General features: G+C 37.1%; 1 protein-coding gene across 1 annotated transcript in view; it reads left to right on the top strand.

Moving 5' to 3' along the window:
* The window catches only part of CDKL5 (cyclin-dependent kinase-like 5), a gene marked incomplete at its 5' end in the record, with an annotated part of 47,958 nt that extends 26,354 nt beyond the window's left edge, over positions 1 to 21,604 (top strand). The window contains 8 exon segments of the mRNA XM_009997218.1: positions 2,081 to 3,107; positions 6,510 to 6,615; positions 8,301 to 8,424; positions 16,407 to 16,509; positions 18,631 to 18,753; positions 19,858 to 19,977; positions 21,234 to 21,420; positions 21,423 to 21,604. Of these exon segments, the coding sequence (XP_009995520.1) occupies positions 2,081 to 3,107; positions 6,510 to 6,615; positions 8,301 to 8,424; positions 16,407 to 16,509; positions 18,631 to 18,753; positions 19,858 to 19,977; positions 21,234 to 21,420; positions 21,423 to 21,604 (1,972 nt within the window).
* Between the last annotated feature and the right edge of the window lie 1,120 nt (positions 21,605 to 22,724).

The raw sequence follows: 22,724 nt of genomic DNA on the forward strand, positions 1-22,724 counted from the left end.
CTGCAACCGGCTGAAAGTTTTTTAAAAAAAAAAAAAAAAAAAAAAAAAAAAAAGCAACATTCAAGCCATTTCTGCATATGACAAAAGACAAATAAGCTGGCTTACCCACCTGAGAAAAATGTTAGCCTTTTTCTTGTACAACAGTAGGAATTCTGTGGCTTGGAGGATGCCTGAGATTCCAAAGGCATGCTCTTTTCTATGGAATGCTACCATTACTGTACATTTGCAAATCTGTCCACGGTTTTGATATTTGAAAGTTCAAAATTCACACAATTTTTTATTAGCTAAATGTCCTGAAAATCATGTGCATCGATCATGTTCCAAAGAGGGGATAAACAGAATTTTGTCTGCAGTTGTGGTTATGAATCAAGTCTAGTTTACTTGAACTTAAAGCGGAGTGTATTTGCTCAGTGACTCCTTTGTTGGACCCATATAGCTTGAAAGGAGCCACTACATTTTAATACACTGGCAAACCAGTTTTACTGGTGGCTAAAATACTTCAGTACAAAAAGCCTCACAGTATTCCTCTGACAAAAGCTTTCCTAAAGGTCACCTTCTGAAGTATGCAGAATGATAGTAGCTTTTAATCCCAGCCATCTTCTTTAGCTCTTCCTGTGAGATTCAAAAAATTCTTCCTCATTTTAAGATTTGGGATGATGAGTCTATGCTTTTTTGAAGCTACGACTCCAAAAAGTTTTAGCTGCCCTTACAGATATTAAGGGTAGAAGCTTTGCCATTAGAGATGTGACATCAGAAGGGAAAACCTAGATCCATGGGAAACTTCTTGTCTAATACAAAGGCTAGCCAAGCTGATTGATTTTCAAGTATTGGGTTCTTTATATCTCTACATTTTTAAAATTATACTTCCTTTTAACTAAGAAATATTTTAAATTGCCATTAAAATTGCAAAATTTCTAGAACCCATAATAGAATACATCATTAGATCACTGAAAGTGGTTAGTACAAGAATCCTAAGTACAAAAATGGCTAGCATTATTAATTTATTATTATCAACAAAGGTAAAAACTCATCTGTTCAGTGAGCTCTCACTTTAACCCTCAGTAATATATCTGAGTTATATTATCATAAATTTGATGCAGAATTAAGTGAACTGTTCATAACCAGCCTACCAAGGCTATCAAGGTTAACAAGGACAGCCACAGCACTGCTCAGTCATGGCTGGTTTCCAATACCAGCATAAGTCCAGAAGCAGAACTAGTTTTATGCCTGAAAACTTGAGATAATAAATCATGCTCACATGAATCCAGACTGAGTATTTGTGGAACCAGCTCATATCTCAGTCATGTAATCCCTACACCAGGAGAGCTGGAAAGTAGAGTAGAGGTTAAGGACATCAGCAAGTAGCTCTGCACAAAGTCAATCTGGTTGCAGAGCATTTTGGGTGCAGCTTTGGAGATGAGTTGGTATGCCAGGAACTGGGATAGTGCTAAGTTCCATGAAAGTTTTGGTTTCTGTGGTAGACCTGATTTGGGGTTTGATGTTACAGGGCTTCCTCTGGTACACTGAGCTTGGGCTCACTCCATCTGGATGTCTTTACCTGCACAATATCCTCTTCCAGCCCTCCCCTTCCAAATCTGACATACATTAGAATAGCTTAGAGCATAGATTGTATCAAGTTTTTTTGATGGTGCTGACGTACTTGGTTGTTCTACCTTTACTTTGATATGCCAGGTGTATTTAAGATTTTTTTAATGTAATGCTTACATTATCGATATGCACTTACATTACTCACACACATAAATAAATGTGTAAATAAATGTTGGAATTTTGATGATTGGGTTTTATATCTTCATTTGTTTTTTCAGCAAAATCCATTAACCAAAGTTCAGTTTGTCCATCAGGATATAAGCAGAAAGAAACACCAATGTACTAATATTTGCAAATCTGTAATTTTAGTGGAGCTTATGATGCCTAGTTGGCAGTATTTGATCTTATTACAGTTAAATTTTGTGGTTTTAAATGGCAACTCCCTTCTGAAATGAGTGTGCTTTTGTTGAAGTTTTTAATACATGAATATGTAATGTGGTATATTAATGCTTCTTTATGCATTTTAATGTAGAAATCAAGCCAGCAAAAGTTCTGCTTTGCAGTCACACCACAGATCAAACAGCAAGGATATACAGACTCTAGGGGTTGGCGGGCCAAGAGAAGAGGGTCTTCCAGCAAATGAAAGCTTTCTGAATGGAAACCTTCCTGGAGCTGCACCTAGTCCAATGCACAACAAAAAACCAAGCAACACACCTGGCTCTGGCAGCAAGGATCTAACCAACAATAACATGCCACATCTTCTCAGCCCAAAAGAAACAAAGGCAAAAACAGAGTTTGATTTTAACGTGGACCCAAAAAGTTCTGATGGTCCAGGCACAAAGTACCTGAAGTCTAACACCAGATCTCAGCAGAACCGGCACTCGTTTATGGAAACTTCTCAGAGCAAAACGGGGACGCTGCAACCCGGTGATAAGCACAGTCGCCACAGCTATATTGATACCATCCCACAGTCTTCTAAGAGTCCTTCATATCGGACAAAGTCAAAGAGCCACGGGGTTCTGACAGACTCGAAATCCGTGGGCAACCTTTCTGAGGCCAGGGCCCAAGCTGCAGAACCAAACAGCAGTAGGTATTTCCCATCCAGCTGTATGGACTTGAACTCTCCTACCAGTCCCACTGCTCCGCGACACGGTGATAACAGAACTTTGCTCAGTCCGTCCGGGAGGAACAACCGCAGTGAGGGTACCCTGGATACCCGAAGACCATCAACAAGACACTCCAAAACAATGGAGGAGTTAAAACTGCCAGATCACATGGATGGAAGCCATTCCCACTCTCTATCTGCTCCACATGAATCTTTTTCCTATGGTCTAGGTTATACCAGTCCTTTTTCTTCACAGCAGCGCCCTCATAGACACTCTATGTATGTGAGCCGGGACAGAGTGAGGTCAAAGGGCTCAGAGGGTGGCTTAAGCATAGGGCAAGGGATGGCAGCCAGAGCAAACAGCCTGCAACTGTTATCTCCACAGGTGCAGCATAAATCACTCACAAGATCTGTTGGCTCATCACGAGAAGACTGTACAGAAGATTCTAATAGGGTTAGTTCAATATATTGCCTGTTCTGGAATGCTAACCTGCCTCTCTTTACTTCATGGAGGGGCAGTGTCCTGCTTTCTCTCTTCTGTTGGTTTGTTTGCAGTTAGTTATTTATTTGTCCTGCTGTTGGGCAAGTGTTGTTGGGTTGTTGTGTTTTTCTTCAGAAGGGCTAAATACTTCAGGTGGACTATGAATACCATTCTCTTAAAATACTGAAATGTGAGAACAGAAAAATGTTCTTATGAAGTTAAAGTATCATTAATAGTTCCAAGTCTTTGGTTACACTGGCTGATGACATTTCATACTGTTTTGCTTCACTTTCTTATCTGTGGTTTTATTTAGCTTTTCTTGTATGTCTTTCGCTTATGGATGCTATTACTAATTTTTGAAGTGAGCTTTTCACTCACATGTAGTGGGGCATTATTTATGAAACGGCAGAATTTACTAGAGGAATATAAAGACTTGCAATATTTCTCTTGATTTGAATGATAAATAATTGGGGTACTCTAGAGATTTTATGTTAGAGAGGCCACTGGAAAATCTCCTTACAGTAGTTACTGCCACTAGATACCTTGTGTTTTACTGGGAGCCTTAGTTAATGAGCAGAGGAAAAAACTCATTCTGGTGTTAATTTATATTCCTGACACAACATTTCTGAATTACCTGTTTTACATATCAGAAGTATAATGATGACTGCATTTGTCCTCAAATCTGTAAATTGCCATGCCATTGACCCAAATTAGAGCAAAATGATGCAGAGAGAAGCACATAAAATGAGTGTTTGTTTCTCTATGAGCACATCTGTGATAGTGACTTCTAAGGAGAGAACATCTAGTTCAGATTTGTTGACAAAGTGAAGGAGGTTCAAGAGCTGCAAATAGTATTTAAGGTCTAAAAATTATGCTATACTGTGAGAGAATAAAAAAACTGCCTGCTTAGTTTATGTAAGAAATATGTGTAGCTGACTTGATAGTGGGTTGAAAACACATTAAAAAAAAGTTTGCAGGTAGTGGTTGCCTGAAAAAGGCATAGTAGGTTTTTTCATACTTAGTACATCTTCTCCATGCAGGGTTATGTGTATCCATACATGAGAAAAGATCTCATCTAAATAGGAGAAATACAATGTATTTTATTTTTAAAGTCCTACAGCAGCTCTATTCAAAACCTTTCTAACCTTTCTTTTTTAATTTGTGTAGTCATTTTTTTTCTCTCTCTCATTTTTGTCAACTTAAATAAATGTTGCTTATTTTTCAGGATGTTACTGTAGAAGGGCAATAACACCAACATTTGAGTTTTTTATAAATCTCATGCTATCTTGTACTCTTCAGAGTATTTTGATCTTTTTTCTGCATTAATTTGAAAAATAATTTTAATTTAATTTCATATTAAGTAGGGACAAATTGTTTTATTCAATCATTCTTTGTCTTTTGACAATTGATTGACAAATTTTTATTTTCATTAGAAAACTTGGTGCATATCAATGCATATGGTTTTGTTAATTCTGGTTTGCTTTGGAATGCCTAATCATTTGTAAAGAACTTGCCTTTATCTCTTATGGTCAGTGCTTTTTAAATTTAAGCCTTCAATTAATGCTTTTAAATCTGTACTTCAACCATCAGAAGTGTGAAGGAAAAAATACTATTCTGAAATGGATGGCAAATTCACAAAGCTGTTTTTGTTTGCTCACACTACTTTCAATAACAAATCAAAATTAAATTGTTAATCTTATGCCTCATAAAGGCATTTTCACAAAGAAGTAATTCTTTGTCTTCTTTTTATCCCCCCTTTTTTTTTTCCTTTTTTTTTTTCTTTTCTCCCTACATTCTGCATTAGAATACAAATCAGAAAATTTAACTTTGCTTGGGATACCTGAACCAAAAAAATTCAGGAATAACATAAGTGTTCTGAAAGATTCTTTGTTGTTTTCCCATTTTTTTTTCCCATTCAATTCTACTGGTTCTCTGTCTGTGCTCATATTTTGTGAAGCTTCCATACGTCCATATTTCTAGTTTCTCACTTATTTTCTCTTTAGTCTACCAAGTCTTTTCAATGGAAAACATTCTTTCTTTGCTAAGCTTTATATCTTTAGAAAAAATACTTACTTTAGAAAAAAAATTTTTAGAAGACTCCCATTAGGTGTTAGTCTTGGGGCTTTTCAAGTCTCAGTGCAGCACTTGTTTTAAGGGTTCTTCTTTATTTTAATTTAAACATACACAAGAAGGGGGCAAGCAGAAGAAAATAAAGTATAAGTTATTACTGTCTCATGTTTGTAACTTAACTCATGACAAAGATGAGGTATCTTACACAAGTAGTAATGTAGTCAAATCCTTCTTCAGCCTCTTGTAAATTTCTGAGGAACGAAAATGTGATTGAAAGCGTTGTTTTAGTTCCATTTCTCATGGCACAACTTAAGGATTGTTTGTGACAGTGAGTCCAGATCTTCATTAATAAAAGGCAAAATAGATTCATATACTGAATTAAAATCCCAGGTTTTAATTCTGGTTGTTGGGGTTTTTATAGTGGTTTTGGTTCTTTTAACCTTTGTCCATCTTGGACATTCTAGATTTAAATTCATGTAAGGGTTTTAGGGCAGTTTCCTGGGGGGTGTTGCAGAGAGCATTGAATTTTAATAGTATCATAGAATGGTTTGGATTGAAAGGGACCTTAAAGATCATCTTGTTCCAACCCCCCTGCACGAGCAGGCACATTTTCAGTCCATACTGGGGAAAAAAATGCAGCATCTGGTTGATTTAAGAGTGGAGATAAATCATATTTGTTGGCAAATACATGCATATGGATGTTTTTAATGGTATACCTGAGCTTGTGCTTGAAGTACCTTTCTGGGAATATTCCAGTCAGAAAAATAGAATGAGTTAGAGATAATTATATTATTTTTGCTATCCTGTCTGATTTAGCTATTTAGCTTATGAATTTCTTTGTTCAGGGACTGTGTTATTTTGTATACAGTAGATTCTATGACTTGATACCTCTGGGTACTACGCTATAAGAGAGAGTGCTTTGCTACTGCAGTTATCACAGATTATGTGCATTTCCTGTTTGCTTTTTAGAATTCGCTAGTAGCAGAGTGACCAGATTTCATCAGAAATTAATTTAACATCCAGAGTTGTTACAACTGCATTTCTTTCATGGGAAAAGTCTGAGGGTCTGAATCATGCTCAAGTTGTTAAAATTACAACTAAGAGTGTGTTAATGTCATTTTGCATTGCATTTGCAAAAGGAAGCAGTAAAACCAAGTAATTATTTATTACACAGTCTTTGATTTGACATTAGCAGTTATTAATAAACATGACAGGAAATTTGTGGTTAAGTTTGGGGTTTCTTGTTGTTTAAAAACTGCACATCTGTCTATAGTCTTTAATTAGGTTTTTTTCCTGTTTGTTTAGGGTGGAGCATATCATGATCCACACACAGAAGATGGAGCATCTACTAAGGAAAATAGAATTCTGTATAATGACCCTGTTCCGAGAAGAGTTGGCAGCTTTTACAGAGGTAATTTTTATGGTGGATCATTCAAAATTAAACAAGAATTTTAACATGGAATACAAATTTAAGAAGTAGAAATGGATACAGAGAAGTAACATGGACAACTAAAAAAGTTTATTGGAAAAAGAAATGTTCCCCCACTTTCAGAGACTGCGTTGACTTGCTAAGTTGCATACAGTAACCCTGTTACTATCGTATCATCTGTTTATAAATGTTAACTAAATTTGATTGAAAAGCAGTGCATTACCTGGTACAGCAGAAGATAATTTATCAGGGGGAGTTGAACAAAATAAATTATTATTACCAGAGAAAGCAGTTCATTAATGTTAATAATTCCTATTTTGAATTGTTATTAACATTATATCTAAACACCTTTGTACTTGTAACACTTTGACATTCTGATCTATTTCAGATACTGTGGTGCATCAAGCTGTGATGCTAGTTTTTCATTGCTTGAAACCTTGCTTGAAATATTCATTTATTTTATTCAGGGTTACTAAAGATCAGGGTTTCCTGCAAGCAAAAGCACACATATAATCCCAGTTCAGAATAAAGAAATAATAATAATACAGGACTCTCTATGTGCATACATATATATGTATGTATATATGAAACAGGTGTGTGTGTATACAAATACACACAGACAGATACTGTTCCATTATGGTATCCAAAAGATGGTGATTACTGAGCAGCTGCCTCATGGCTAAACCTGGGTAATCCTTTCAAAAAAGACAAAGATTATAAGAAGCTAATTACTGTCCTGCAAGTGTTAGGAGGCTTGTGGGGATCCCCTGAGCCTTAAGAAGTGCCAATCAGCTAAAATTTGTGTATTAGTCAACTAATAACCTTAAGTAGAGTCACAAATCTCCCTCTTATCCTCTTCAGGTTGATCACTTGGCTGATGACCTCGTTTAGACATGGTAAAATCTGCTAGTCCTTGCAAGTGTCCCCTTGCAGTATTAAAACGTGTGAGCAATATTAAAGCTTGTAGTGTTTTGAGCAATACTTTTGAGTGTAAGGATTTGTAGTGTGAGGATTTGTAGATTCAGTTTTGATAAATACTGTAGCATGATGCTACAGTAGTGCTGCAACTATTGTCTGATCAGTTTTTAATCTAGTGCAGGTGTTTCTGGTAATATTAATAGTTCTAATAAATTTATGTTCTAAGTATATATAACCTATTTTCAAAACCATAGTATTTCTGAAAAAGATGTATTATCTCATTTTGATCCTTTCATTTTTAGTGAGTAATCTCCTACTCTTGGTTATATTAAAATCCAAAGTAATTTCTTCAGGAATTGCACTATTTTTTAAGGTCTAAGTGAAGACAAAGACTAAAGTTGTAGTATTTTGTGCATTTAATAATAGTATTCCAAACTTTTATTCTGTTTCCTGTTTTTGGATGTTGATTGCATTTGTGGCTCTCTACAGATTGAAATATTTTGAAGTCTAAAAACAACTCACCCAAGTTCTGATGATGGTCTCATGTCACAACTATTACCTTGCCTTGCAAGCAGCACAAAACAGCAGCTTTCCAAACTGTAAACAAGTATGCTTTTTTTCAGTCATATATGAAGTACAACTGTCTTCACTGTCTACTTTCTCTAAAAGAGGTAGAGAGGAAGCAGGCAAATGAAAGATGTGATTTTGGGCTGAGCTCAATAGACTTTGTTTGCTTTTTCTCTGTTCAGTTCCATCTCCGCGTCCAGAGAGTACGTACATAGAAAACAACGTGTCGAACAGAGCCTCGGTGTTACCAGCAGACAGCAGCACAGTGGCAAACCACTCAAAGAGGCAAACCACCTTTGACACCTGGTGAGTTGTTATTTACACAAATGTGTAGAGAATGGCAGGAAAAAGAATTTTTAACAGGAGAGAGAAAAAAAACCCAAAACAAAAACCTTTTTTCTAAAATTTGCAACTGTCTGTAGGTGCTTAGTTGCTTCCTTTCACTCCACTGACCTAGCATTGCATGTTTGCAATCCCCTTCTAAGCAACAAAAAATACTTCATTACACCATCACATGGAATGCATGAAAAAATATATACTTTTGTCCAGTTTTTCCTGTTGTTTTTTTTTCTCCACTATTAATCCTCCGTTAAGAAAAATACAAAGTGCTTGTGTGCATTTAGAATGGAGAGCAAGACTGTAGCTTCTTGTGTGGATTCCAGAAGCATGAATTGTGAGACAAATGGAAAAAATATCAAAGTGCATGTTTCCATATGCAAAATAGGACTGTATTAATGAAGAATGTAATACTCACCCTACAATGGGAACGGCTGCTCTTTTTGCTTATGCATCACAGAAGGAAATGAGTGTGTTCTATGGGAAAATGGACTAAGCAACATCTTAATGGTGTGTATTGATTTCAAAAGGTTAAAAGCATCACATGGCTCCATTATGTAACATAGAACAATTAACTATAATTATTTTAATAGAATGAGAGCATATGCATAACTTTGCAGGATTTAAAGGGAAATACCTTCATTTTGTTGCTCTGAGAGCTGTTCAGCTCTAAAATAAACTTAATCTTTATTCAGTCACAATAAAACACACTGAATAAAAATAAGCAAATGGAGCTTCAAAGGATTGGTGGGAGGAATGGACTGTAGGTATTCACATGGTTCAGCCATGCTTCATAGCACTATCTGATACACTGCTCTCTGAAAGTGTGATAAAATCATACTATCTAAAGAACTATTTCATTGGTTTGTTGTCCTAATGTGTTCTCACATGAACAACCTGTGAAGTATCTGCTTAAAAAAGGGAAGGGGTGGAGGGGATGGGGATGGGAAACAACTGCTGTTTCAGCTTGTGTTCACCTTATATATTCATGTAAGTAATAGAAGGTGTTTACTCCAGAACCTTTGTCACCTGCTCTGATTCACTAGAAATCTGCTTCCTGTCCTTCAGTAGCTCCACCTACACCCATTTTGTGGAAGTTAGCTGAGGAATCCAGTCATTTATGTAAAAAGGTGGTACTTATTTTGTGACTTATGTGGCTAAAGAAGGTATTTATTCCTACTGTTCAACCCTTGAACGTATTTTATTGTCCTTCATATCTGATCTTTCTATCTTGCATATGTAATATTAACCAACTGGAATGTTGTTTTGCTTTATATATCATTTAGCAATATACTGCCTTTTATTATGTGGTCACTGCAAAGAAACATGTAATGTTATTTTAACTCTGAACTGAAAAAATAGCATATGTTATTAGAGCTGGTTAGGAACTTTTGTACTTTTTTTGCTTTCAATGCCAAATATAAAAATCAAAACTTCAGAGGAACAGACTGATATCACTAACCTTTTATTGGGAAGATTCTTCAGCTCCAGGATGGAATTGCCAGTCAAAACCAGAGATACTCTTGAAATGACAAATATTTTTATGTCAGCGCCATTTTTTGGAATGTGAGGAACTCGAGTGCAAGGCCTTTGTTCTTCGTTATTTAAAGCAAAGGCTTAAACTGAGATCTTAAATCTAACAAGTGAAATACCCTAACCAGAAGTTAGAGCTTATTTGGAGCATTTTCTGTTTCCCTCAATATATTCTCTTGAAGCTGTTTCATTTTATTGAAACAGTGAAAGGACCAGAGAGATGCTGAATATGGCCTAGCAAATAAAGCCTTTCATTAACTTTGAGAAAGGTAAATGTAAGTCCTTGCTCCACTTAATTTACTCAAAGATATTCACAAAGTGGAACAGCTCCTTTGAGAGAAGAACCCACAGAAGAAAAAGCATTTCTTCTTGTGAAATGGGAGGAATGGCAGTGTCCGCAACACCGACTTACTGCTGTTTTGGCATGCATTTCTCTTTTTCTTTGCTTTTCCTACTCCCTGTTATCCTGAAATGTTTCCTGCCCAGCTCTACATGTTAACTCTGTGCAAGTTGTCCTGGCAATGGTCTAATGTTGTTGCAAAATTGTTCTGTGCCATAAATGCGGCTTAATCAGATCCCTGAGTGATGTAGAGTGTGTGTTGCTCTACCTAATTTTCTGTATAGAAGTTTTGTAAACGCTTATGCAAATGTTGAAAGCTCTAATGGATTGTGATTCTGCTTACATCAATTTTATGATGAAGTAAATATTTGATATTTGACTGACATTCATAACTGGTTTGTGACAATTCATCTTGAATTATGAGCAACATGTATTCCACCTGGACTTGCCACTACTGTAAAATATTGCTTCTCTCATACTATTGCTCTGTGTTGCCTTTCTTCTGTCAAGGATTTTGTGAATGTTTGCTAGACTGAATTGTCACAGGCGTTCCCTTGTCTTTGTGTGCATTTCTTCACTTTGTCCCCACTGTCCTGCCTCTTTAAAAATAAAGATGTTATAAACTTTAATTTTGTCATCAGGTTTTACTCTTAAATTACTAGATCATTTCTGAACTTTAGACAACTTGATATGAAAAAAGGCAAATTTTTCATCCTTCTAGAAATTCTTTCCTTTGCTAGAAGATTTCTGTAAATGGCCTTGAACTTGTTCAATTTTTTTCTTTTTGATTCAAGAGTAGATGTTTTCATTTCTTTCGCTTGTACAAGCTTTGTCTTGAGCTGAGCAGAGTCAGTAGGTATAGGCAAGACGCAGAACTTTGTTCTGCCAGTGTGCCAAAATGTTGGCCTCAGTTATCTTTAACATGGCTACAGTTCTGAATATCACTTTGGAATAAACTCCAACATGCAGTACTTTATTTCACGTCATATTGGTTACAAGATATCTGGGGACTTCTGGAAAGCTTTGTTGTTTAGACCTTTTCTGTCCATTGAAATGCATTCGTTCTATGACAAACAGCTTGTCATATCTTCTCTAGCATGTGTCATACCTTCCTGCAAAAAAAACCCAAAAAACAAAAAGGGAAAATATATATAATATTTTTTAATATATATATAATATATATAAACACTCACAAACTATAATTCAAGAAAAGAACAATAAAAAGAACTTCCTAGTCTTAGGAGTGCCAGAGGCTTGCAATTATCTATCTACCATAAATTTTCAAGACTCAAAAAAAATACAGTATCTTGTAAACACGACATGACTGGCTGTAATACCACTGTGTCACTGTAACAATGTAGTCACAATTAGTGTTCCTGAAACTAGAAGATAACCAGTATCTGAGCTGTTGCTTCATTGTAAATACTTTTCGGTTCATTTACAGAATTTTTGAATTTGTAAAAAATACCAGGCAATTACAAATTCTTAAATGCAAACCTTAAAAATCACCCACATGTTGCAGTGGTTGAGGCTCAGCACAGCTTGAAGATGTCCACCTTCTAATGGTATAGCTTTCCCTGTGGCATTTCCCACACAAGTCTCTTTCTTGCATATGCACTGGCACCAATATGTTTGCTTTATTCCTGGATTTGGCGGCATCGAGCTTCCCTGCCAGTCTCTTCTAGTGACCACTGCCTCTTCCCTTACCCTTCCCTAGTCATCAGTGGTTTTGTTTTGTACTTAAAATTAGATGATGTAGTCTAATGTTATTTGCAAAGAAGCTTTCCAGAATGTGTAGTCATCAACATTATGTCCAAAAAAACCCAAAACACCCAGGTATATGCTTTGTAAGTTTATGAAACCAACCACCTCCAAATATTTAGTTACTAATGTTAATGATACAGGGGGGATACAGGGAGTGTAAAATGTATGTGTGTATTTATGTACACATACTTTTTTTGTGACTTCATAACCTCAGGTAGCCTAGTGGCTTTAGTGGCTTCTGGGTGGTATTCTGCATACGAGGTAGTAGATCTGGGATTTATTCCAGTTAAATCCTCCTTTTCCACATGAAAAATAAATTATTTGCAGCTCCAAGCAAAGTTCAGATTTGATCTCTGGTTTTTAAGCTTTCAATGCCAGGCTTTTAGACCAAGAAGTTTTATTATGGGCTTCAGATTCTTACCTTAAGTGAACTATCTATTTGAGGTGTTTCGCTAGTTTCTGACACTTTCTGGCCTTCTAGTAACTCTGTAACTGCCAAGGGTTTTACTTTCAGCAAAACCAAAAGCTAATTTGGAGAATTAGTGTTTGTTCATTTATCTTCTGAAGAAAACTTCAGACATTTCAATAGCTCCTCTGTCATGCCAAAATCCTTACTCAGGTAATTATGAGCAATTCAGTAAAGGGAGTACTGCACTGGCAGTTAAAGAGGATTTCCAAGCCAGGCTGCCTGCTGAGATTAGGTTTGCTGAAAAATAACTGAAACAAGCATGAGGAACTGCCTCCCAAAAAGAGCTGTTGGCAATAGGAATCTTATCTATGGCACCATAAATGCCCACTTCAAATCTGTTCTTTATGGCAAATATTAAAGCTCATGAGTTTGCTTGCCCTGTGCATGTTTGCTACTACATCTCATTGTACTTGCATGAAGTTAGGTACCTCTCCTGCCCAGGGGGCAATAAATGCTAGTGATAATCAGAATTTCTCTTTATACCTGTGCCTTTTCCAAATGTCTCAGAAAGGAATAGCCCATGTGATCTTACTTATCATAAGTATGCAAAAGCCACACAAAGATAAAATAGCAAAGAACATCACATTTTTGGATTCTGCTTTGAGGGTAGGATGTCTGAGCCAGGGTCTCTTCTCTAGGGCTATCCTTACTTGCTAGACACTACCTAACAGATTCTGGTGTAACTGCTTTCAAGGGCTAAAGCTTAATGAAAATACCAAGACACTTGCAGTAATATTGTAAGAGTTTAGTGTTGAGTGACTATATAAAATAATTTTTTTCTGATAATCCTATTTATTTCTGTACTGTCCATTGTCTGAAAATAATCTTTTGGGATTCCTAAAATATCCCAGTGTTTCATCATATGGATTAAAATGTTCTGCTCTATTTTTACTCAGTACAAAATCCTGGTGTTGATGCTTCCTGCCATAATGCTATATATGTTCTCTCTCTTCACATAATGAGCATGTGTTTTGAAGCAGTTGCTTTTCAAGGTCAATGCTTTTTCAGACAACTGTACTGCAATGTGAGTCATAAGAGGTAATGGCATAAACCAGTTGGTATAACCACTGTTTTTTGGTTAAGCAGCAATTGAAAATGGGCAGAGTTCTCAGCCACTTACTTTTCTCCTTTGTCTGGTCACTGTAGTTATAAAGAGGAAATGATGGTGCAGAATTTCACTTCTCTCTGCTCATCTGCTATAGGGAGCAGTATTCTTGTCTGGGTTCACTGGGCCAAAGAAGAGAATTTACACGAATGAATCTCTATCTAAAAGTATGACAAAGCTTGTTTTAAGCTTTATTCTGAAGTTCACCTTTAAAAATAGAGCACCTCCAGTTTGGAATAGACTTTGAAACAGAAAAGCCATAACCAGACATTGGAAGAAAATTAAAGGACAATGCAGAGTAACCACATGGAGACTTCTTTATGAAGTGAAAGTGGTTCTTCAGCAGGCAACATAGTCACTATGTTGATAATTGATATTGATGCCATGGTTTGGGATATGCTTGCAGATGTACAGGATGCACAGTAGTTCCTTTGGGGAAAGGCTGAGAAGATTCTCAGCCCCATTGACATGGCTTTCAGAGTACAAGCAGGATACTTGGGATGCATACTTTTCTCCAACTTTCATAACAAATTAAGTAAAATTTCTTTAGTAAATAATCTGATGGGTGTTTGGTCTGTGCTAAGTCAGTCTTCTGAGTTCACCGAATCTGTAAAGCTGTCAGTAGTCTTCACTATTGGGCCTTCTCCTTAGTGCTTTGGGTGACTAATACAAAATTGCTTTACTTTTGTTATGCAGTGGTACTACATACAGGGATATTACAGAAACAGGAATTATTAGCAATCCAGTATATTTAAAATGTGTTGCAAATCTAACAATTCTATTAAACTAGAGATTTTTCCTGTAGCATTGTAATTTTCACATTAAATCTATTATGTTGTGCACCTGAATGTGTTTCCTGGATCTGGATGTAAGTTCCAAAAACCTAAATTAAGAAAACGTCCATCATCCTCTCTGCTTATAAATCTGTCTTCTAAGCCCCTTCTCTCACTGAGCAATGGCAGTCTATTACAGCATTTAAACAATGCATGCATTTCTGTTTAGAACCAGGTAGCATTTCAAGCTTGAGGTGGTTTTGTGTAGAAATTGAGGAACTGATGAAGCCACCTGTCAGGGTGAAAGTACTCATCAATAATGAGGATGATTCCAGTGATTCCTACCCCAATTATGTGTTTCACATTTGCTGGGAAAAAAATTTCAGCTTGGCATGTAGTAGCAGCTGAATCACCAGCTGATAGCATAGCATTTAAAGCCAGAATTAGAAGCCAAAGATAACTATAGCAGACAGCTAAGTGTTGCTACATTACAGTTACTCCAAGAAAAGCTGCTCCTGTTTGTCATCCAGAGCCCTTAGAACTGTGGCTTTCTTTTAGGTTTTTCATCAAGAAAATGGAGTCATTTCATTTTTGTTTTCGTACAACTAAAGACTGAAAAAGGACTATTAAATCACCCAATATGATTTTCTGAGTGTTAGTTGCCATTAAATGTTATCCATTCTGTGGGATCCAGGCCCAGTAGCATACCTGATTAATGTGTGTCTCCCAGAAGAGCCTGTGGTCCTGATTTGCAATACCAAAAATTGGGAATCCACTTGTTTGACTAAGGAGTTTGTTCTGGCAATTAATGAGTCTCATTGTTAAAATCAGTGCCTTATTTCTAAGATGACTTCTCTGGCTTCATCATCCACCTGCTGGTTCTTGTTATATGGCTTTGCCCTTTACTTTAAAGACTTCTCTTGTACTCTGTAATTTATTCCTGGAGAAATACTTGTGTGCCACAAGCAGGGAATCTGAATGTTGGCTCTATTTTGGCTGTGTTTTTTTAACATACTAAAGAGACTGAAATCTCTGACTCTAAATGTAGGCCATTCTTTCTATCCCTGAAATTATTTCTGTAACACTTCCCTGTACTGTTTTCAATTTTCAAACTCTTTTAAAGGGCACTGGAACTGCATTCAGTTATGTCTCAACGTTCTACATAAATCATCTCTACCCTATATCAATACTTTGTATACACAGTTTACTGCCTATACCTAAAGTAACATCTTATTTATCAGCTGTAGTTAATTCATCTGTTTAGACAAGGTAAAAGATGGAAATTCCCCTTCAGGGGGGGAAGTCACCTGTTCAGGCAAGTCACATGTTCCACTTTTGGGTCATCTTCTCTTACCAGCACTTATCTCACCCACGCATGACAAACTAACTGAAGTGTTTAAGCTGAAATGGACAACAGTAGATCCCCAACTTCCCTGCTGATAAATTTGGAACCGTGTCAGCAAAGGTTTGAATGAAATTGGTTCTCTCTGATGATCCTTGCAACTCTTGGCTCTCCAGCAAGCAATGGATAAAGTGGATCTGGGCTTTTATATAACATCACCATTTGTATGTTCTGTCAAATATGATTTTAATTTTTCTAAAAGAACTTGTGTGTGATATTTTGGCTTGAACATCATATTCCGGCTTAAAAAAACAACAACGAACAAAAAAAACCCCAAACAACAACAACAAAACACCAACTCTTGCATGCTTGTGTTTTCCCTAAATAACTGTTCACTGATTTGAGCTAAACATTTTACCCTAACACTGTGTTCCTCCTATCACATTTAATAAGACTATTTATCTGGTATTTTCATAGTAACCCTTGAACTAATGAATGCTAAAAAATTACAAATCTTTTAGCTTTAATCAATAGTTTACATTCTTTGGCACAAGATTTCCTGATTACACAGAACTTCCTTAATATCAAAATAAACTATCTCTCACATTAACTTATTTCATGTTTAGGAAAAGTCCTGAAAACCTTAACAGTCACTCAGAACAGCTCAAGGAGAAAGAAAAGCAAGGTTTTTTCAGGGCAATAAAAAAGAAAAAGAAGAAATCTCAAACTGTAAGTATACAGTATTTTTAAAGGAAAATATGCTTATAAGTTTTGAATTACGCTATTTTAATATGCTAAATTAGTACATTACCTTTGTATTATTTGTGATCATGCCTGTATGTATCTACTTGTTCTTTTCTCTCTTCACTATACAGAAGTCAAATTCTTTCCCTGTTCAGGGTTTATTTCTCTGCCTTTTCAACTATTTCTTCACCTGTCCCGTACATCTTTGTTTTCATTCAGACCCTTTGAAACCTAGTTCTGATCCAAGTTTTATGGTGATTGTTCCAGCAGATTCTTTTGCATGGTATGGTGATACCATTACAAGAATATAAAATGTATTATTGTAGAGCTTGAATAATTTCAGATACTCATTAAGAGGAGATCAAGCTGTTAAAAATGAAAATTCTTTCCATGACAATGTCTTGATAACAGTCTCTGTCTTCTTGCTGCACCCTGTGGCAGTAATAAGGATGATGTGTCTTAACCATTCCTAACGTCTTACGTTTTACTGGGGGAAGGCATTCATATTAAAAGTCTAACAGCTTGTGACTAGTCAAGTCTTTTTCTGAGGTTTATAATTCTTACAGAGTCCTAGAAGTATGAAATTCCACTTGCTTATTCTGACACACACTTTTCTACAGCAAATAACAAACTAGACCTGAGAACTATCACAACACTGAAAAACACATCATAGCTAGCTACTGTTTACTTGTGATACCCTTTGGCAAGTCTCATTTAACTGGTGATCATCATAAGAGTCATACAAGATACCTGAAATTGGATTGAAGATGTCTTCTTAATAATGTAATTCTCAAAATCTCTGATGGCCCAGAACTGATCCCAATTCCCAACACTTCCTCCTGCAGAGTTGTTCCTGTTAATCGTCCTCTATAGAGTTCTCCAGGTGCAGTTCCTCATGGTATAATAATTGTTACTGCCTGCTATGGGAATTCTTTGCAATATTGTTTTTGCAGAGCTGTTCTTACCATTCTCCTTTTTGTCTTGTTTGGAGTCTTTTAGTAATGTAGCAAAAGACTTTGAGGATTGCTAGGGTCATGTTTTTTATCTGTCATCTGCCACCATACAATTTGATTTCCATGAGGGTTGTGCAGAGTGTCAAGAGGCAGTGTATTCCAAGGAACCTGAGTTTTGCAAATTTTGGCCCATATTGCAAGCTATGGGTCTGAAGAAATTACCTCCTCTGGAAAAAACAGTTGCAGGGGAGCATTTCTCCTAGCAATGCTTTGATTCCTTTTTAATGTACAGAACTTGAAACAGGAAATTCTTCCAACCATTAAGTTCCTAAACAAGCTATGCTAAAGAGTGACTCTCTCTTTCATTAACTTGGATGGAATCTAGAAGCCGAAAACTGTTGGGAAACCCTCGCTTTTTGTAGTGCGCCCATTGTTCTCTTTAGTCATATAATCATTATATTGTGCTATAATGCCTACCTGAGCAGGGGATAAATAGTGCCATTAATCATTTTAATACTTGATAGTTCTGATTTTTATTCGTGCATCCCTTGGTATTCTCTTTGATTGTATGACAAAAATTAAAATAAAACAGCCCTTGCAGTTCTCCACAAAGTTGTTGAAGGTGTACTTTTGTCAGAACTGAAAGAATTCATCTTGGACCCCTAACTCTTTCTACAAGTTAAAAAGATAATTCTTTGAGAGAGGCAGCTATCAAAACTGCTCATTCTGAAACCAATTGCTATTATTGTTAGTGTATTTTTGGTAGTTCATTTATATAAATTAAGAAATATCTTACTGCTTTAGGTCATTATCACGAGTAACAAATGATTGCCAGAATTACAGGATTTGAGCTCATTAAAGCTCAACGAGACCTACCATTTGTTTCAGAAAGGCTTTAAAACACTCTGCGTTCCTAATGAACATGGATTTAAGAACAGGTGTATTGATCTCTTTTTACATGCTTTATATGTATCAAATTCTTTGCATTTGTTCCATATGCTTTTTCCATTTGATTGCTATTGTATTTTCCCAAAGCAGATTACAGGATTGATACCATATATTGTCAGAATTAAAAAAAAACAACTTAATATAGTAAGGACAGACCTCTTGAATTTAAATACTATGCATTTAGCTTTTGTATCTTATATTGCAGACAGACTCAACCAACGGAGAGAATCCAAGCATCAAGAAATCCCTCTTTCCTCTTTTTAATTCAAAGAATAATTTAAAGCATAGTTCTTCTTTGAAAAAGCTTCCTGTAGTCACTCTACCCATGGTATTAATTTTTAAGTACAGTAGCACTGTAAAAAGCTCCAGTAAACCTGTTTTACTGACTACAGCAGCATGTATTTTATTTTCATGGGATCACTTTCTCTTCATGCCAGTTAAGTATCTTGGGCCAGTTCAATAAATTTAAGTAAAATTGGCAGTTCTGTGCCTAAAAAATTTTTCTTAGTATTTGAGATACTGAAAATGTGACATATACAGTTCCAGGAAGAATGAACCCTGGGACAAAAAGACTGAAGGAGGAAAATACTTGTGAAATCCTGTGTGTTTAAAATGAAACTGTCTCATTCTGTTTTAATCAGGAAAAAATGAACCTGATTTGTTTTAGACCTATATTGGAAGTACATTTTTTATGCAAACTGCTCTTTTATTAATTAAAAAAATAATATTAATACATTATCTGAAAACTAAATTTTAGCTTATGCCTCTTCTGTGTTTTGTGTTTGTCCTGATTGTTCCTGATAAAAGATAGCTTACATTCAAAATAGGTTAAATTTTAACAGTCCTTTTTGCTTCTAATTCTTGAAATTATATAAAATTCATAAGTTTTAAATTATCCTTCTGCCATGTATTTTTTTTCAATTTTCAGCTTGTTCGGGGAAGGTGAGGAGTTTCTTAATTTTTGGTTTATTTTGGGATCTTTGTGGAGGAGGAGAGAGATGGGGAAGGGAAGAGCTTTTGGTTTTGTGATTACAAAATCAGCCACACGTCAGTTTAGCGAGATTTTGGTCTGCTTCACTCAGGAACAAATTTATAGAACTGATCCATGGTCTTAACTGCAATATGGAATGCTTTTAAAATGAAGATGAGGCTCAAAAGTTTATTTTTTATTATTATTTTTGAAGCCTTGTTTAACTGCTCTCTCTTACAGCAAATAACACTAACAGCATGTGAATGCTTTAAGGGCTACATACAGCAAATCTGCATGATATCCACAGCCACTTGCTCTTACTATGGGGAAAAATATTGAAAGGTCATTGCAATTCTGCTGCAGTAATGGGCTTCACTTACGTTCTGTAATTAGCTGGGGGAAATTATTTACAGCTGTTTGTAAGAGTATATTAGGAAACCAGTATCTGATATTTTGTTGCAGATGCCTAGCAGCGATGGTCAGGATCTCATGGCATTACAGAAAGCCATTCATTCTTCTACTCACCAGAGCAGCAGGCAGAAGGATTGGCATCCTGAGAAGATGACAGAAATTCAGCCTCATGTAAGTGGCATTATCGGTTTCCTGTATTTTAACATTGCTGAGGTATCTTGTCAGCTTTTTCTCTAGTGAATAGAAAAATTGCATTTGACACTATTTCCCAACCTCCCCATTCACTGAATGTAAAAAAATCACGTGCCTCCACTCCTGCATAATTCTTTGAAAATCTAGACATGAATGACAGAGAGAAGAGGAGAGACAAAATGTCCCCATGGCAGTGTTTGAGCCTTTCAAAATATTGGTTATGTTTTTGTATTAAGGCAAGCCTTGTTTCAGTGCGTGTCTGTGGTAGCTATGCAGGCCTGTAGGAAAGCCCTCAAGTTAGCTCTGCGAGGGATGGTGCGTCCTGAGGACACCCAGCTGGTGGACATAGTTTGGTACTTGCTGTTGACCACATTACTGTGCAGCTTTGCCTCAGCTGGCAAAACCTGTGGTTTAAGCCAGCTACATTATTGGAGCATAGTGCTGCACTATGCTCCCAGCTTTGTTTTCTCCAGTTCTAAATCCAGCCTGGGGAGCAGGGCTTGGGAGGGAGCCGCAGTGCCATGGTCTGGTGCTGTTACAACATTGAAAGCCAAAGAAGAGGGTTGGTTGCAGCTGCAGTTGTTTGAGGAAGCAAGTTGCTCTGTGAGCCGTGGAATTTAATGAGGCTGTGATCATACCACTGTGAACTCAGGCTTCCCCAGGCACTTGCTACCCATTTCAGTAACCTTATGTCTCCATTTTCCTTCAACATGCTCACCAGTTGAGGAAGCTGTGAGGGATTAGAGCAGCTCATCACACAGCTGACAGCAAACAAAATGTCTAACTGCAGAGTTCTGCCAGCCCTTGTTCTCAGTGCAGGGGATAACTCAAGGCTCTCTCAAGCCCCTAACAGATGTTCACAAAATGTTTAGGAACTTTGCGTGGCTGATATCTGGGCCTCACAAAATGGGGCAGAGGCACTAAAATTAACAGCAGTAGTGACAGATGGACAGCTAGTGCAGTTATCTGAGCCTCTGCTTTTGTAGAAAACAAGGTCAAAAAAATTGATGAGAACAAATTTGTGGGGGATGTAGAAAAGGGGTAGCTAATAGGTTGAATCATAACGAGAAGACATTTTCTTGGGTGTGTGGTCTTACCTTGGAGTGAACTATTCCAAATGAATACCTTTTGAAAGCTAAGAAGCGCTGTGAAGTTTAGGATACGTTCAGTTTTGCTGTGGGCAGTCTGACACGATGGAGAGCAGAAGGCCAAGGGCTTGTCCTCGTGTCTTTCAGAGCCAGCCATTGAAATCCCTTCGGAAGTTCCTGCACCTCTCCTCTTCAAATCCCACGGTGCCAGCAGAGCCTCGCTTCCAGCCCCTGCCCAGCCAGCCAGCCAAGCCTGCTTTTTCTGAAGTGCGAATTCACCCCATGAGCCAAAGCTCCGGCAGCGGCGGCAGCAACCGGGGGTGGGAGGGGGGGGCGCGCAGATCCCCAGCCCTCTGGAGCCCACCTGGCACGTCTCCCCCGTCAACAGGAGCGCGAGCGACGGGGCCCCCTACTCGGAGCAGCTGCCTGCCAAGAGTGGACAGAACGGGCACACGTACAACCGCACGAACCGGTTGCGGATGCCGAATCTGAACGATTTGAAGGAGACAGCCCTGTAACTGCACTGCGGAGAGGCCAGGTCAGGTGGAGGTCAGCGTAGGGGAGTGGTGGTGGTGGTAAGACTGCATTTTCAGCTTTACAAAGGCGTGCAATATGTACCTGTGGAGCCTTGCTGGTGGGCACCGCAGTGAGAGTCAGGGATTATACAGGGAAACAAGTTGAATTATGAGTTACCAGTCATCAGAAATGTTGGTGGATGCCAGGCAGAGCGTGCCAGTCAGGGAGAAAAATGAATTGCCGTTTTCTCTTTTACATTCCAGCTTAGTGCACCTCTCTGTCTGAAAGCTGGGAGACTTCTGGTATGTGTTGGCACTTATCAAGGTGAAAACATTCATGTCTAGACCTATGCCCTTACTACATTTTTCGCTGCCTAGTAAAAACAGTGGGGTTTATGTGATAAAAGTGTATCCCTGTTAAGGGTTTAAAGTTAAACTGTATGTCTTAAATTTGTTTTTTAAACTTCCATATTTGATAGGATTTGTAATATTTATTTATGATGACCTAATATCGTACTGTTATAATCATATCTTTTATGTTATAATGTAAAGTTATTTTGAGCTGTTTGAAACATTGTGAAGCAGTGCAACAGCTACAGTAGTTTCTATAAAAAAAAACCTAACAGTAACATTTATATATTGCATCAGGAGTATTTTATTCTATATATAAATATAAATAAATGGAAAATAACTGTCTGTTTTTTAAATATACTCATTTAAAAGAAAAGTATTGTTATGACACTATCTGCCATATTTTTATACATTTGTGATATAAAGTGCAGTATTATACTTCTAATAAAAGGAAGTTGAATGTGGATACAAATGTGACTGTAACAGTATGAATCTTGCTCAGCTATGAGAGCCTGGTATAATAAGGCGGTATGGGTAACAAACAGAAGACAACATTCAGTTCCAGGCTTTATCATGGGCTATTTTGTTGGAAGTATTGGCTAAGTGTAAGAGACTGCAGAACTGTACAGTAATCTAAATGTGGTATGTTCTCCCCTGTGTCCTCAGCTCTCCTGGTAATATTAATGGGATTTCTGCATCTGCATCAAGAGCACAGGACCCCAGTACCAAATTTCTGTTTCCTTTAAAGAGATAAAGTGCCCCACGACTACAA

This window comes from Chaetura pelagica, unplaced genomic scaffold (assembly GCF_000747805.2).
Source record: "Chaetura pelagica isolate M959 unplaced genomic scaffold, ChaPel_1.0 scaffold80, whole genome shotgun sequence".
NCBI classification, from domain to species: domain Eukaryota; kingdom Metazoa; phylum Chordata; class Aves; order Apodiformes; family Apodidae; genus Chaetura; species Chaetura pelagica.